Genomic DNA, 15546 nt, shown 5'->3' with positions numbered 1-15546 from the left:
ACACAAAGACGGTGTCGGGGTCCGACCCCTCTTCATACGTCAGTCAGCCGCAGGGCGCACGCGCCGCAGCCGTTGGCCGGAAGCGCCAGGGAGAGGCTTGCTTCCTACTGGAGCCGGGCGCGGGAGCCTATAGGAGTTCTAGGAGGCGCGGCCACAGACATTTATCCTATGGGCGCTTGGGGGCGAGACAGAACCTACCCAAGGGCCCAATGGAGCTGTGGGAGGCGGGGCCCACCGGGCGGTGGGAGCCTATCTTGGCTTGGAGTCTTGTGGGACGGCCCGGGTTCAGCCGCCACGTGAGTTCGCCAGGAGCCGCCGCAACACACACGGTGGGCAGCATGTCGGCGACTGGGGCGGTTCGAAAGAGGGGAAAGCCGGCCTCGGGGGCCGGGGCTGGTGCGGGGGCCGGCAAGTTGCGGCGAAAGGTGAGCACGGCGCTTTGGCGGGCCGGGGTCCATCCTATGTTACTGGGTCATTATCCCCATCCGGGGGCCCCGGCACCGGTCCCCTCGACCCCGGGACCCCAGCTGGAGTCAGCTTCGTCCCGTTCTCCGCGCGCCAAATACTGAAAAATCCTTTCACTTGAGCCGGGGGCTACCGCCTTTCCCAGTGACTCTCGAGGGACCCTAAGGGGCCCTTGGTCGAGCCGGGGTGGTCGGGACCCCTGACCAAAGAAAGTATTATATAATTCCTAGGGCGACTCTTCTGGGGACAAGGGCAAGTCCAAGGGTGGCGGCAAGATGAATGAGGAGATCTCCAGCGACTCGGAGACTGAGAGGTGAGCTCTTTTTTTCCACCTAGTAGAAAAGAACACTGGGGCCCATTTGTGTATGGAAGGAGTACTCAATGACGGGGGCTAGAGCTGGGCCTAGAACCCAGGACTCTGACCCTTGATTCTCAGATCTTGATTCTTTCCTCCACTTTTTGACCCTGAGAACTGTCATTTCCTTCACTGCAGGGGCGGTCTCTGTGTGGGGAGGACCCCCAGTCCTAATGGGAGACCAGTGAGACCTTCCTTCATGACAGGGAGCTGAACTCCAGGCAAGGGGAGAGGGATGCAAGAAATGCTTGCTAGTTCTTCATTCTGTTCTCCCACAATTTCACAGTTATTGAGAGTGCCAGGCACTAGTTTCACTGTTGAGAGAACAGAGATGAGCAGGCAGGTGAAGACGGAATGTGTTGTGGTGGGATGTGTATCTTAGAGCTGCGTGTTGTCGGAACAGAGAAGGGGAGTTTAAATGGGGCCTGGAGAGATGAGGAGGGGTTCCTCATGGAGAGATAGGGAAGGCATTCAGGGACCAGAGAAAAGTCTGGGGGCTAAGTGGGCTAGATGGGAGATGAAGAGGATGGGAGGGTAGGCAGTGGGTGCATCTGGACTGTGGAGGGCTTTGCGTACCTCCTCCATTCTGCAGGTGATGGGGGTGGAGTATGTTGCAGAGTTCAGAGGGGGCTGGCAAGGTATCAGGCCTGACCCTGTGGCATGGAAGCTGTCATATCAGAGAATCCCGGTGCCTTCCTTAAGAGTTGGCTTTAGAAATTCTAATTCTAAAAGTTGAGTACATGTTGGCCTTAACCTGCTCACAGATTTAATATATACTTTTTGTAGTCTTAAGGTTACTGTGGGTGTGTGCCAGGCCCTGTGCTAAGCACTTTTAAATATTTTTAAAATGTATTGTGAAATGTATCAGCTACAGAAGAGTTAACGAAATGTAATTGTACCATAAAGAGTAATGATGAAATGATGAACCTCTGTGCACCCACCAGAACTAGACCATTTGTAGAAACTTAGAAGCCCCAACTGCCATTCCTGACTTAAGTTAATCATTTCTTTGGTTTCCTTCCTTCCTTTTTCTTCTTTTTTTTCCTTTTCCCTTTTCTGATTCAGGTATAACTTACATACAGTAATATTTACCTTTCTTAGTGTACTGTTCTGTGAGTTGTGACAGTCGCATATAGTCGTGTAACTACCACCACTGTAAAGATATAGAAGGGTTTTACCACCCACCAAAATCCCCCATGGCTCCTTTGCAGTCAATTCCCACCCCACTCCAACCAGTAACTGCTGTCCCTAGAATTTTGCCTTTTCCAGAATGTTATTTGAGTGGAATTACAATGGTTGTATACTTGCTTTGATTTTCTTTAGAGTTCTGTCTTCTATGTGTGAACCCGAAACAATAGATTGATTCCTTGGGTAAACTGAGTAGAAGTTAAGACCCTGGTGTATGAGGGAAGGGCAGCACCAACCCTGTTGGCTGAAGACTTGCTGCGCACTGGGTACTAACCGGTCTCAGGAGCATGGTCAGGCCTTGGCTTCCTTGAGAATTTCCAAGGTCGTTTCTGGGGAAGTTGTGGGCAAGGTCATGGATGAGTCTAGGAAACAATTGGGCTACCTGACAGCGACTAGGTATCTACAGGCACTTGATCAGAGGGAACGGGCTGCCCTGGGTTTTCTGCTTCTGAGTTCCCGTGACTTACCTCCAGCTCCCAGGAGCAAGTCAAAGTAGGACTTATCTTGAGTGAGGGGCATGGAGGGGAAAGCAGGGACTTCACTAGCACAAGGTCAAGCCAGGCCCAGTTAAGCTTCACCTGGAATCCCATCCTCAGGGTAGAGGATGGTGCCTTGGCAGTGAGGATGGGGCGTTGATAGTCCCAACACGTCTGCCTCTTGGTTCCTTGCATCAGATCTGGGCTGGCTGCTCCCCTGTGTCTGGGGGGTCGTTGTTGTTCTGAGATCTACCGTTTCTGCTTTACATGTTGGATCTTCTGTTTCCTGTCTCCCATGCCTTCCCCATTCTTAGCTTACTCTCTTGTTCAGGGAGCACATCCTCCATCCTTAAAAGAAGGAGAAAGGACCACTTTTGTGGCACCTTGTACATCTGATATGTTTTCATTTATCATTAATGGTTTAACTGGCATGCCATTCCAGTGGTTAGCGTTTTATTCCGAATTTTGTACGTGCAGCTCCTTTGTTTTCTCCTCTCAGTGTTGCTGTTGAGGCTTCTGGAGTCATTTTGATTCCTGACCCTTTGTATACGGTCTGATTTTTCTTGGAAGCCTGTAGAACCTTCTCTTTCCCTCCAGAGTTGAGAGATTTCCCAGTGATCTCTTTGGGTTTGGGGTCTGTTTTCACCCTTACGTTGGGCCCTGGGTGGGCCCTTTCAGTTTGGTAAGTCACATCTTTCAGTTTTCTGTGTGTGAGACCATTGGCCATGAGGGCTGGCAGGGATGGGGGTGTCAAGTGGCTGGGGAAGCAGCGAGGAGCACGGTCCTAGTGGCCAGAGGAGCGGGCCGAGCCCTCCTGCTCACAGCCTAGTTCCTCCTGCTCACAGCCTAGTTCCCAGGAGGAATGAGGAGGAGGAGGCGGAGGAGCTGGAGGAGACCGCACAGGAGAAGAAGCTGCGCTTGGCCAAGCTCTACCTTGAGCAGCTCAAGCAGCAAGGTGAGCCTGTGGACTGGGCAGGTGAGGGGCGGGGCCTATGCCTGAGTCTGCCTGCTGTGGCCCCAGCCACCTGGTGGGTGACTGATGCAGGTAGCCGGTGGGCTGCTGGGGCTGCTGCTGCTGGCGGCCCTGTGGGAGGGTGGCTAGGAGCTCTAATGGATCTTCTGGGGTGGGCCAGGCCTTCAGGGGGCTTCAGACTGATCTGATAAGTAAAGGCAGGGGGTGGGCAGGAGACCATCCAGCCCTCCCTCCCCTTTGGCTGAGGTGGCCTGAACTTCCATGGGACACAGCCCAAATGTTCAGGGCCCAGGACTGAGGTGGTGGGTGGGGATGGGAAGGGAAAAGTGGGGTGTTGTTGGCCTGGGTTTACTTGGCTTGGTCTGTCCTACACAGAGGAGGAGAAGGCCGAGGCCCGCGAATTTGAGGAGGACCAGGTGGCAGGGAGGCTGAAGGACGACGTGGTGAGTGTGGAGGGAGGGTGGTGGGAGGGAAGGGATGGGGCTGGTCCTGCTCCTGGGATCTCACCCCTCTCCTCTCCATGCAGCTCGAGCAGAGAGGCAGGCTGCAGAAGTCGGTGGCAAAGGAGGTGAGCAGACAGGGCACTTTGGTGTCAGATTGGAGGGAATCACCTGGGTTGGTGGGCAGATGGCCCAACTGAGGACTCAGGCTGTGGGGTGTTTGCTCTGGAACATAGTGGGCACTTGGGCAGACAGGGTCAGGTAATGGTCTGGTCTTGGCAGCCCTGGGTCCGGTTTTCCTTCTGGGCAGTGTGGTGGGAAAGGATGGCATGTGTGTGTGTGTGGAGGGGGGCCTTCCTGCCCCTAGTTGTAGTGACCCGGTCCCTGCCTGCCTAGATCCAGGCCCCAGACCCTGCTGACATTCGAATCTTACGGGGCCACCAGCTGTCCATCACATGTTTGATTATCACCCCTGACGACCTGGCCATCTTTTCTGCCGCCAAAGACTGCACCATTATTAAGTGTGAGTGAGTGCCTGCGTGGGGGTGCAGCTGTGAGGGATCATCTGGGCCAGCTGGTCTGGGGAGGAAGAAATAATCAGGGAAAACTGAGACCCAACGGGGGAAGCTTCCAGAGACAGGTTTGCTTCCAAAGAGGTGTTCTCTGGATGACAGTGGAAGCTTCTGCCCAGGAGTGGGACTTGTGAGCTCCCTGTCAATGTCATTGGAGATGATGGAGTGGAGGCAGGATGATGATTTAATGGGAATTGATGCTTCAGTTGGGCAGTTGGACTAGAGGACAGCTGAGGCTCTGTGCAGTCCTGGGATTGAGTTCCTGGTCCTCCTGGGTTCCTGGCCTTTGACCACTGAGGGCTGTCCTCATCCACCCATAGTAGTAACAGGAAGAGCTCGTACCATCAGTCCCAAGCACTTTCCTGTCCCTTTTCTTCTGGGCTTCATGGCTGCTCTTTGGGATTATTGTCACCACTTAACAGATGAGGAAACTGAGGTGACTTGTCCAGGGGCTCACAGTGGCTAAACCAGATCTTCTGACCTGAGGCCAGGAGTTTTTCCATGGTGCCACGCTGCCCTTGAGGGGGGTTGCCAGACAGTCCTGCCTTGTGTCCCAGTAGCATCTCTCTTCCCCCTTGGTGTCAGGGAGTGTGGAAAGTGGACGGAAGCTTCATGTGATCCCTCGAGCCAAGAAGGGTGCCGAGGGGCAGCCCTCCGGCCATAGTAGCCACGTCCTCTGCATGGCCATCTCCTCCGATGGCAAGTACCTGGTAAGGCAGGATTGGCCCCGGGAGTAGGTGAGAGGTGTGGGCACATGGTGGGTGCCCATGGCCATTGCCCTTGTCTCCATAGGCCTCGGGTGACCGCAGCAAGCTCATTCTCATTTGGGAGGCCCAGAGCTGCCAGCACCTGTACACCTTCACGGGACACCGGGACGCCGTGTCGGTGAGAAGCTGGGCCTCCTTTAGTGGACGTTTCTCGAGCACCCGAGTGGGCCAGGCATGGTACTGGGATCCAGGGAATGGTGTGAAAGAGGCAGTGGGTCCCCATCCTCAGGGAACCTGCACTTTGGTGAACAGGACAGAAACAGGGTGAAGCAATAGGGAAGAGCTGGGGGAGACTGAGTCGAGCTTGCCTAGGGAGAGGGAGGCCTGAGAAGTCTGTACTTGCTTGAGGGCAGGCAAGTGTGCCCCTGGCTCCACGTAGAGCCCCACAGCGCTCTTGATGGGGGCTGGCTTCCTGTGCCACGTGACCTGCTTTTCAGGACGTCCTCCCTGGGCCTGACCTCTGTCTCTCCTGCTGTAGTCCAGATTCCTTTTGCCCTCTTTCCATGCACCCTTAGGGGCTGGCATTCCGCAGAGGCACCCACCAGCTCTACAGCACGTCCCACGACCGCTCTGTGAAGGTGTGGAATGTGGCGGAGAACTCCTACGTGGAGACGCTGTGAGTATGCGCAGGCAGAGGGCACGCGGATGTGTGCGTGCAGGTTCACGGGTGACCCCATCCTCCCTCTGTCCCCCTCTCCAGCTTCGGGCACCAGGATGCTGTGGCTGCACTGGATGCTCTGAGCAGGGAGTGCTGCGTGACCGCCGGGGGCCGGGACGGGACCGTGCGTGTGTGGAAGATCCCCGAGGAGTCCCAGCTTGTCTTCTACGGCCACCAGTAAGGCGGCCTGCTGCACCGGGCATTGAGGGGGCCACCCGCATGGGCTGGGGATGAGGTTGGGCCACGCCCCTCATGGTGCCTTTCTCCAGGGGCTCCATTGACAGCATCCAGCTCATCAACGAGGAGCACATGGTGTCGGGTGCAGACGATGGGTAAGTGCTGCCTTCTACCACTGCCACTGCCCCTGGACTTGCCGCGTAGAATCCTCCTGCTCGGGAGCTGTAGTAACCCCTTTCCATAGATGAGGACATTGAGGCAAAGAGCGCAGGGGACCTGGTCTGCTTCCTGTGGCTGGTGTGCACTTGGTCCCTTCCTGCCGTGTGGCCCTTCTGCCCTGCCCCTGGCCCCCTCACTGACCGTGCTCCCTGTCCACAGTTCTGTAGCCTTGTGGGGCCTCTCTAAGAAGCGGCCACTTGCCCTGCAGCGTGAGGCCCATGGGCTGCGGGGGGAGCTGGGCTTGGAGCAGCCCTTCTGGGTGTCATCGGTGGCAGCCTTGCTCAACACGGACCTCGTGGCCACAGGTGGGTGCCCTGTGTGGCAGAAAGGAGGGGATCTCAGGGTGGGCTGGTGAGGGGGGTGCTCACTGTCTCCCTGTCCCCCAGGCTCTCACAGCAACTCTGTGCGGCTCTGGCAATGCGGGGAGGGCTTCCGGCAGCTTGACCTTCTCTGCGACATCCCCCTGGTGAGTGAGGCTTGAATACCCAGCCTGTCTTTACCACACTCCCAAGGCCCGTTACAGTGTTTTCCTGCCAGAAGGGCGGTTCCTCAGAGCAGGGCCAGCTATGATTTCTCTTTCTAGCCCCAGCTCCTAGCACAGGGCCTGCAGGAACCCTCCCTTCTTCCTCTCCCTTCCCCGCCTCCACTCCCCTCCTTGTCCTAGGCCCTGTCCTGGTTACTGGGGTACAAGGCAGGGAAGTGTGGGCAAAGGCATGGAGGGCCAGGCCCTGTGATGGGATCTGCATGACTGGTGCCAGACTGAATGCCAGGCTAGGGTGTGTGGACTTGGTGCAACCTAGGGCAGAGTGGCAGGATCTGTCAGTGACTTCTAGTGACAGTTCAGGGCTTGGGTCAATGGTGATGGTCATGGAGTCTCCAGAGCCAGGACCAGGAGCCAGGCCCTACTTGGTGTACACCATCTCCTTCATCCCCACAAACTCTCTGCGAGGCCTGTGCTCTACTTTCCCCATCTCACAGAGGTGGATGCTGAGGCCCTGAGGGGTAGAGGGCTGGCCCAGGTGGCAGGACGCAGAGCAGGGATTTAACCCAGGCTGGGCCTTTGACTGTGATGCTGGGGCTGTGGTGAGGGATCTGTTCTCACATCTTACTGCCTTGTCCCTCCCTCTTCTCAGGTGGGCTTTATCAATAGCCTCAAGTTCTCCAGTGCTGGGGACTTCCTGGTGGCCGGGGTAGGGCAGGAGCACAGGTATGAGGCACTTCTCGAGGGGTGCGGGTGGGGCAAATGGCATAGGGTGGGTGGCTGGGTGGGAATGGGGTGGATCCCGGGTGGGGCTGGGCCCGCCCTCAGCTGCTCCTCTCGCCCCTGCAGGCTTGGCCGGTGGTGGCGGATCAAAGAGGCCCGGAACTCTGTCTGCATCATCCCTCTCCACAGGGCCCCCAGGCCCCCTACTGCTGGCTCCTGACTCTCTCATCCCCTTTATTTAAGTTCTTCCCAGGCCATCCCCTGCCTTCCTTGTATTAAAAGCCTCCTCTTCTGGGCCTTGTCTCCTCTAGCTTCTTGACTGGGGAGGGCAGGGGGATGGCAGGGGATGGCTTAGTAAAGGCCTGGGGGCTTTATCCTTTCCAGCGAATTTGGGGATGGAGCCCTCAGCTGGCTTCTGGCTCCTAGACCCTGAGTATCCTCTACGACTTTGTTAGGCCAGCTTTCCACCCAGTGCTCCGGGCTGGTTGGGGTCAGAAGCTGCTGATCCCTCAGCTAAGAAGCTGTGGCTGTTCAGTGTGTGTAAGGGCTGGCTGTGGGGTCTGAGGACTGAAAGGAAGACAGTTAGACCTACAAGTCAGGCTGATCTGCACCACCCAGGCCAGGTTAGGAAGCTTTAGGAGCTAGACTGCCCTTGGGGTGGGGGTCCGGGTGGAGGTGGGACCCTGCATTGCTCACTGCTTGGGGACAGTGTCAGAGGTGGGAATAGCTCTGCCCTTGGTCTAAATGACAGCCAGGCTGCATGATTCCTCACAGCAGTGACCCTGCCAGGTTAATGTGTTCTCCTGATTCCACCAACTGGATAATTCAGCTTCTGCCATGGAGTGAAGTAAAGAGGAGGTGGAGAGGCTGATTGGAGAGGCAGCAGTGCAGGGAAGTGTCCTCTTCAATGGAAAATGAGCAAGGTGTGTTAAGGATCGGCTCTGAACTTTCCCTTAATGCCTTGGGCCCAACAGCTGAGCCTATGGTTCTCAAGCAGCAGCGTGGTCCCCTTGGGGGAGGAAGCTACAGGGCTTCCCTCCTGCTCCCCTGCTCATGAGGCCTCCCCCTTGGACAGACCTGCTCCTACCTTCATTCTTCTGGGGCCAGAAGGGTCAGGTTCAGATTGAACCCCTGAAAACCCTGTTGTGGATCAGAGGATGTTACTAGAATTCACTCCTTATGTCCCGCCTTAAATAGAGCTCAACGACAGCATACACATACCTCTTGAATAATATTGCAAGTAACATGGAAATGCCCCTTAATACACAAACCCCTTTTCCATTAGCACATTCCCAGGGAGAAAGGAAAGTTTGAAAATAAATGCTTTTGGAATTGAAACTGAAAATAATCCCTCTTACGGCTTCTAGTCTCAGCCTTGGTCAGCTGAGACTTCTGCTGTAGTTGGGCTCTTCCTTCCTCCCAAGCAATGGGAAGCCATGAGAGGGTTGAAAGCAGAAAATTAATAGGATCTGGTTCACAATAAAAAGAAAAAACAAGTCACTGCTCTGTGGAGAATTAATTAGTAAATGTTTGAGGGAAGAAGGGCATCCACTTAGGAAGCTATAGTAAATAGCAGGTAAGAGGTGATGGTGGTGTGAGAGGGCCAGCAGAAGTGGGGAGGCAGAGCTATGGTTGGGTTGTGTTTGGAAGTGACGCCAACAGATCTTGCTGATCTATTAATTGTGGGATGAGATGAATGTGGCACCACAGACAGTGTGACATTTACCAAGATGAGAAAGACCAGGTGGAGAAAGCAGGATGAGAAGGATCAGCAGTTTAGTTTGCAGTGTCTAGTAGATGTAGGGAAGTTGAGTAGGCAATGAGCTCACTGCTATATGTTTTATAACATATGAAGCCATGTGATTCTGAGGTGCAGAATTACACCTCCCACCTCACACTCCAGTGGTCTCAAGTGCTCTCCTGTCTTCTCCCCTGATGGACTCAAGGCCACAATTAGATGGGTGAGGGGCAGCCACTGTAGCAGCTCTTAGCTCTGTTCGTAGCTCTGAACCATGCAAAAGACACTAGGTGGGGCCCTCCCCATCTCTGCCTGTTCCTGTCCTCTGAAGACCCCCCTGGTCATCATGAGGCCTTGGTACCCTCTCAGAGTCACAGCCCCAGGGGTCACTGAGGTGCATTTCTTACTCCTTTCAAAACACTGAGGTGAGCAGCATGACTGAGGGGTGGGGAGGAACTGAGAGAACAGCCGGTAGGGTTCAAAACATCAAAGGGATGCGGGTCCTACTAACCACTTTGTGGACCCCATCAGGAAGCCCACCACAAGCCACTTAGGATACCTCACCTCCAGATCCCGCAACTGGCATACAGGCACCCCCAATCTACCCAGAAAACTACTGGAATAAGAAAATTTAGCAAGCAGGCAAGATACCTATGGTATTGTGTGCAAGTATCTTGTGAATATACTAAAAAACACTGAACTGTGTACTTTAAGGGGGTGAATTGTATGACATGTGAATTATATTCCAACAAAGCTGTTTATAAATAAAAATCAAAAGCACCCCCGAGGGTTTCCCTGGTGGCGCAGTGGTTGAGAGTCCGCCTGCCGATGCAGAGGACACAGGTTCGTGCCCCGGTCCGGGAAGATGCCACATGCCGCGGAGCGGCTGGGCCCATGTCCCATGGCCGCTAAGCCTGCACGTCCAGAGCCTGTGCTCCGCAACGGGAGAGACCACAACAGTGAGAGGCCCGCGTACCAAAAAAAAAAAAAAAAAGCACCCCCGAAACTGAAAGATTCAAGGGCAATATACAAAAATCAACTGTATGAGCAGTTGGGGAATTCTTGATATAGAAGTGCAAAGTTGAAGGATTTACATTATCTGATTTCAAGACTTACTGTCTTGAAAAACTATAAAGTTACAGTAATCAGGACAGGTGGTGTTAGAGTAAGAACAGACAAACAGATCAATGATACAGAATAGAGAAGCCAGAAATAGACTCACATTTACACAGTCTATTGATTTTTTTAATGTACCAAGATAATTCAATGCAGAAAGGAAATACATTTTTCACTGGAAAAAAAATCTTGACCCCTATCTAACATCATAGCCAAAAAAAAAAAAAAAAAAAAAAAATTAATTCAAGATGGATCACAGACCTAAACAAAAACTAAAGCTAAACCTATATAAAGCTTCTAGAAGAAAACCCATGAGAATTATTTTGTGACCCTGGAGTCGACAAAGATTTCCTAGGACAGAGAAAGTGCTAAGTATAAAATATTGATAGACTGGACTTCATCCAAATTAAAACCATCTGTTCATCAAAAGACAGCATTTTAAAAAGTCACAGGCTAGGGAAAAGAATATTTATAACACATGTATCTGACAAAGGACTCATATCGAGTATAAGAACTTCTAGAACTCAGTAATAAAGACAAACAATCCAATAAAAGTGGACAAAAGGCTTAAACCAATACTTCATAAAAGAAGATATATGAATGGCCACTAAACACATGCTCCTCATAATTGGATCCATGAGCATTTGAGGACTGAAGGGAGAAATTAAAGTCCCTGCGCTCTAAGGGCACAGGAAAGATCCCACATATGGAGCCTGGGTAAACGAGGGGGCTGGGTCCCAAGATGGAGGCAGACTCAGACAGGAAAGAGGCCAGAGACTGGGGTGTTGGTGAATGTGGTGACCCTAGGGGCAGGGAGGGTGCTGGGGCTTTGAATGCCACCAGGACCTGCTCAGACTCAATCCAGTGGGCAGGGAGGAGCTGCCCCAGGGGCTGAGGAGCAGAGGGGTGACACCATCCAAGCAAAGGTTTTGAGGGTGTGCTGGGCAAGTGGCCTGGGGTGAGCATGATGGGGGTGAGCCTCCTTCTCCAACCCCGTTCTTCTCCACCATTCTTCTCACCCTCTACCAGAGTTTCACCCCAGAGGCTCTCAGTAGACCCCCTCAGGGAAGAGTGGGAAGGAGAGAAGAAAGGAGGGGTCAGTGAGGGTGTCAATGGGATCAGCCCTCTGAATATGCTCCCAGCCCCAGAGCCTGCTGGGGAAGGAAAGCACTGCTCGTCCTGGGGGCCTCACAGATTTCCCTGGTATTGTATGAATGGGTCAGCAATTCAACTCTTCTAAGGTAATCATTGGTAGCAGTTTGGTCTATATACCTTTCTCCCTCTTTACCTGCGTTTATAGCATACGTGTATAATTATATATCTTGACAGTTTTTTACCATCCCATCCAATGATGGTTTTATATCCCATCCAATGGGATCATAATGATGTTCAGCTTTTTCACTTACAAATACATCTTGGGTATACCTTCTCATCAGTACACATGGATCAAATTCATTATTTTTCAACAGTTATGTTGTATTTTATAGTTTGAATGGACTATAAACCATTAAATCAACGCCCAATTTTACCAACTGGGGATATCACCAATGACTACCTTTATACACCTTTACATCAATGGGCCACTATTTCTGGTGTCTTGCTTTTGTAGCTAGGGCTTTGGCCATTTCCAGCAGAAAAGAATGGACAGCACTTCTGTCTTTTCTTTGGAGGGGGCTTAACCGTCGGGACCCAGCCTGGTGCTTGAGTCATAACTGCCCTTATGACATCATAGGTCTCCCTCCCCCACTTTCTCTCCATGCCATGACTAGAGGAACACAGACCTGAGGGGATTTGAACCATCTACACCCAATCCATGTGGGACCAATGGTGAGTAAGAGAGAGACTGACACACTAGGCTTTTTTAGGGATGTCCCCATAAATCTCTCGGGATGAGGGGATCTCCCTGACATCTGAATACTCTGGGAAGCCCTGTACGCTGGCGATGTGTGGGTTACTTAATGGAGAGGGAGGGAGAGCAGCCTCCCTCTTGCCTTTCCCCTAATTGCTGATTGCAGGAGAAGGACCAGCCCAAAACAATTAATGAACACACCAAAAATGAGCCTCAGCAGAATGAGCTGATCTTGAAATCTTTACCGCCAGCACCATTATCGAACTTAGAGAAGGCAGAGGCAGGAGGAGCCTGGACTTGGATGTCTCTGGTCTTTCTGTCCTAATGCTTGTGGCTAGTGTCTTTTGTATGTTCCAGAGCTAAGAACAGGAATAAACTCATTCTTGTCTGTCCTCTTTCCCCATATTTTTCTAGGCTAAACAAGAGAATATAGCTGCAACAAAGGGAGTAGATGATGCTAATAAGAGACTCAGAGCAGTATGATGCCCCCACCCAGATGACACGGGGCTGGGGGTGGGAATGTGGCAGTTGTGTTTGTGGAATGGAATGGCCAACATATGCGAAGCTGGGCTTAATCAATGGTGTGTGTGTGTGTGTGTGTGTGTGTGTGTATGTGTGTTTGAGCGTGTGCATGTATGTTTGCTTGCTAATTAAGATTTAAAGTTTGAAAGTCAAGAGAAGTGAAGATGGGGAAGAGATAAGAGGTAGAATTTTATGGGATGTGGGAACTTTTAATACTATGTTATCACAGAGGAAGAGAGCAGGTTGTGGATTGGAGCTGCAGTCAAGGATGAAAGAGCAGGATTAGAAGAGGAAGCCACTTCTCCAGTAGCTGAGTGGTGTCTGAAGGGAAGGATCATGGATCCTGGTCAGGCTCAGGTGGACTATGATAACCCTTTGATCATGGTATTCTTGCTCTAGGCTGGCCAACTTGACCCATGTAAAACTGGGTAGCCAGGACAGATATACTACCATTTTACAGATGGGAGCTCTGAGATTCAGAGGTCAATGTGATGTATCCATGTCCATTAACCAGAGTGGGGCAAAGAAAGGACACCTACCTACCTGGTCTTCTGGTTCCAGCCAGTGCCTTGCCCAGTGCTCTTGAGGTTCAGAAGAAGGGGTGATTGTTGATAGGGCATCAGGATCCCTTCCTGGCACACCCTGGGGCTGAAGTGGGTGGGGAATATCCTCCAAATGTCTCATCTTTTTTCTTGTTAGATCCCAAGAACCCAAAACAGGCCTCCCATCAGTAATCCAGAAGTAGTAAAGATCCAGGCCTGGTGGCGGGGCACCCTGGTGTGCAGCACACTGCTGCACGTGGCTCTCAGAGTGTGGATCATTCAGGGCTGGTGGAGGCATAAGCTGGTGAAGCTGCATGAGAACAGGCAGCGGACAGCTCTGGAGAACTTTACACGGAAGGAGTGGGTAGCAGTCAGGCTGCAGTCCTGGGTCCGCATGTGGCGCATCTGTTGGCGCTACTGCCATTTGCTCAACGCTGCCCGCATCATCCAGGCCTACTGGAGATGCCACTCCTGCGCTTCCCAGGGTTTCATCAAGGGCCACTACAGAGTCACGGCCAACCAGCTGCATCTCGAACTCGAGATCTTGCTGGGCTCAGGGCCTTGCATTGTGACAGAGTGTATTCCCCTTCCAATAAAGCAGTGAAGTGGTCTTTCCCCAGCTTCTCTCTGCTTGATAAGCTCCAGGAGGTCAGGGCCAATGATGGCAAATAGTTAGCATCTCATATGCTAGCTCTGAGGAATTGGCAGGGGTTGTCTGAGGAGGATGATTTTGAGCCACTGTCCAGACTGAGCAGAGACTGTGATTGATTAGCAACGTCTGACATAGGTAGGAAAGTTGGGGGTACAGATCTGCCATGCTGCCAACTCAGGGAGCATCACTCATGTTCAGTCTATGGAAATGGTGCCTCTCCCTAAGGCCGTGTATAATGGAAGCCTGGGGCAGGGGTGGGGTTGTTGCGCACAGCAGCACTTTTGCCAGGAATTCACTCACCAGGTCTAGTTGCTCTGGGTGTGATCTCCCAGCCACCCCCATGGCTGAGAGGAGCACACCCACCCCAAGCTCTTGATCCTGGCTCCTGTTGGTTCGTAAACTGGCCCCTGTACATGGAGGGCAAGAAAAGACCGAAGAAAGAGGCAGATTACCCCAGATTAGTAGGTGGCAGGTTTAGTAAGCAAGGGAACTTATTTACAAGACTTGTCTTGGGTGGCCACAGACAAGTAGATCTCCGTACTTGCTTGCCAGACTCTTGCAAGTTTATATAGAGGCCTTAATGAGGTTCAGCCACATATACCACCCAGATGTTCTCGAGAACACATTACTCTCTCAAGGCTGAATCCCTGAAAATGCCTCCCACTGTGGGAATGGCAGGCAGAACATACATTCCCAGGACAGGGGAGGGGGTGAGGGGCATCTAATTGCCTGGGTCTAGCTTGTGAGTACAGCTGGCGGTCACATCCTTTCAGTGACCTCCAACAGCTCCCTGCTGTATCTTCATACTTGACCTCCAAGTCAGAGTCTGAGCTCCAAACTGAAAATGGTTAGACTGCATAGCCCCTGTCCTCACTCCTACCTCAAACTCTGTCCCTCACTCTCTGATCCCGAATGCAGGCTAGGACTCATTCCCCTCCAGACCTGGTTGGTGTGGGAAGTTCCAGAGGTGTGGAGATGGAGAAAGAAGGCAACCCACTTCTAGCCAAACCTTCTGGTGAGTGTCATCCCCTAGGCTATCACAGACCTAGAGCTGAGAAGCCATCAGTTGTGTCTGCCTCTCCCTCTCCCCAGTCTCTGCAAGAATTGATCCAGGTGGAGCTGAGACCTCTGACAGTCCCTTCTTGTGAAAAGCTGCCACCTGGGGTGAGACTGGCGCCTAAGTGATGATAAAGGGCCGGTTAAGAGGTCAAGGTTAGGCTGCCCTTCTGCCCATCTGGGCACTGCTGTTCCGTGGTTTCCTGCAGAGGGAGGGGTCTAAGGTCTTGGGTTATTCGCCATTAAACCTGCAAACTCAGAAGCCCTATGTCCAGCCCAGCTCCATCTCCATCTCCTCTGCCCTGGCAAGTTGGTCCTTCAGCTCACATTGCCCAGAAATCTCATGCTCCAGCTCTCTGTCTTGCTCTAGGGCTTGAGCTCTGTCTTTCTTGCTTTGTCCTTCTGTGTCCTGCCCTGTCTCACTCAGGTCCTAGTCTCTCACTCTTGCTCTGAAGGACTTCTATCTCCTCTCTCCTTGCTTCTCTCTACTGTGTTCAATGTCTCAGAGTAAAGAGCAAGGACTTTGCAGCCAGACCAAGCTAGGTCACACCAACCATGGCTTCCCCACTCACTGCTG

The 15546-nt window shown here is 52.6% G+C and overlaps 2 protein-coding genes across 2 annotated transcripts; both read left to right on the top strand.

Annotated features, from left to right (window-relative positions):
• Window positions 1-289: 289 nt before the first annotated feature.
• On the top strand, window positions 290-7782 carry RRP9 (ribosomal RNA processing 9, U3 small nucleolar RNA binding protein). Its single transcript, XM_082664439.1, has 15 exons — window positions 290-425; window positions 696-778; window positions 3330-3439; window positions 3833-3900; window positions 3984-4025; window positions 4294-4420; window positions 5055-5179; window positions 5262-5354; window positions 5752-5852; window positions 5937-6071; window positions 6164-6226; window positions 6450-6595; window positions 6677-6756; window positions 7424-7497; window positions 7621-7782. Exons 1-15 carry the CDS (start codon window positions 339-341, stop codon window positions 7712-7714), a joined length of 1428 nt encoding a protein of 475 aa, XP_082520565.1. The 5' UTR covers window positions 290-338; the 3' UTR covers window positions 7715-7782.
• Window positions 7783-13055: 5273 nt separating this feature from the next.
• LOC309828278 (IQ domain-containing protein F1-like) lies at window positions 13056-13865 on the top strand (the record flags this gene model as incomplete). The annotated part of the gene is made up of 2 exons (XM_082663528.1): window positions 13056-13103; window positions 13419-13865. The coding sequence occupies 2 exons, from the start codon at window positions 13056-13058 to the stop codon at window positions 13863-13865; spliced, it is 495 nt and encodes a 164-aa protein (XP_082519654.1).
• Window positions 13866-15546: the final 1681 nt, after the last annotated feature.

The sequence above is a fragment of the Grampus griseus genome (assembly GCF_964374135.1).
Source record: "Grampus griseus genome assembly, chromosome: 10".
NCBI lineage: Eukaryota > Metazoa > Chordata > Mammalia > Artiodactyla > Delphinidae > Grampus > Grampus griseus.
This window is presented reverse-complemented; position numbering and strand designations above follow the sequence as displayed.

Bases quoted from the DNA above. Each gene is read 5' to 3' on its own strand.
- RRP9 (XM_082664439.1), top strand. From the start codon at position 339: ATGTCGGCGACTGGGGCGGTTCGAAAGAGGGGAAAGCCGGCCTCGGGG. The intron at 779-3,329 runs GTGAGCTCTTTT...TCCTGCTCACAG, and splicing joins AGCGACTCGGAGACTGAGAG to CCTAGTTCCCAGGAGGAATG. The intron at 3,901-3,983 runs GTGAGTGTGGAG...CTCTCCATGCAG, and splicing joins GGAGGCTGAAGGACGACGTG to CTCGAGCAGAGAGGCAGGCT.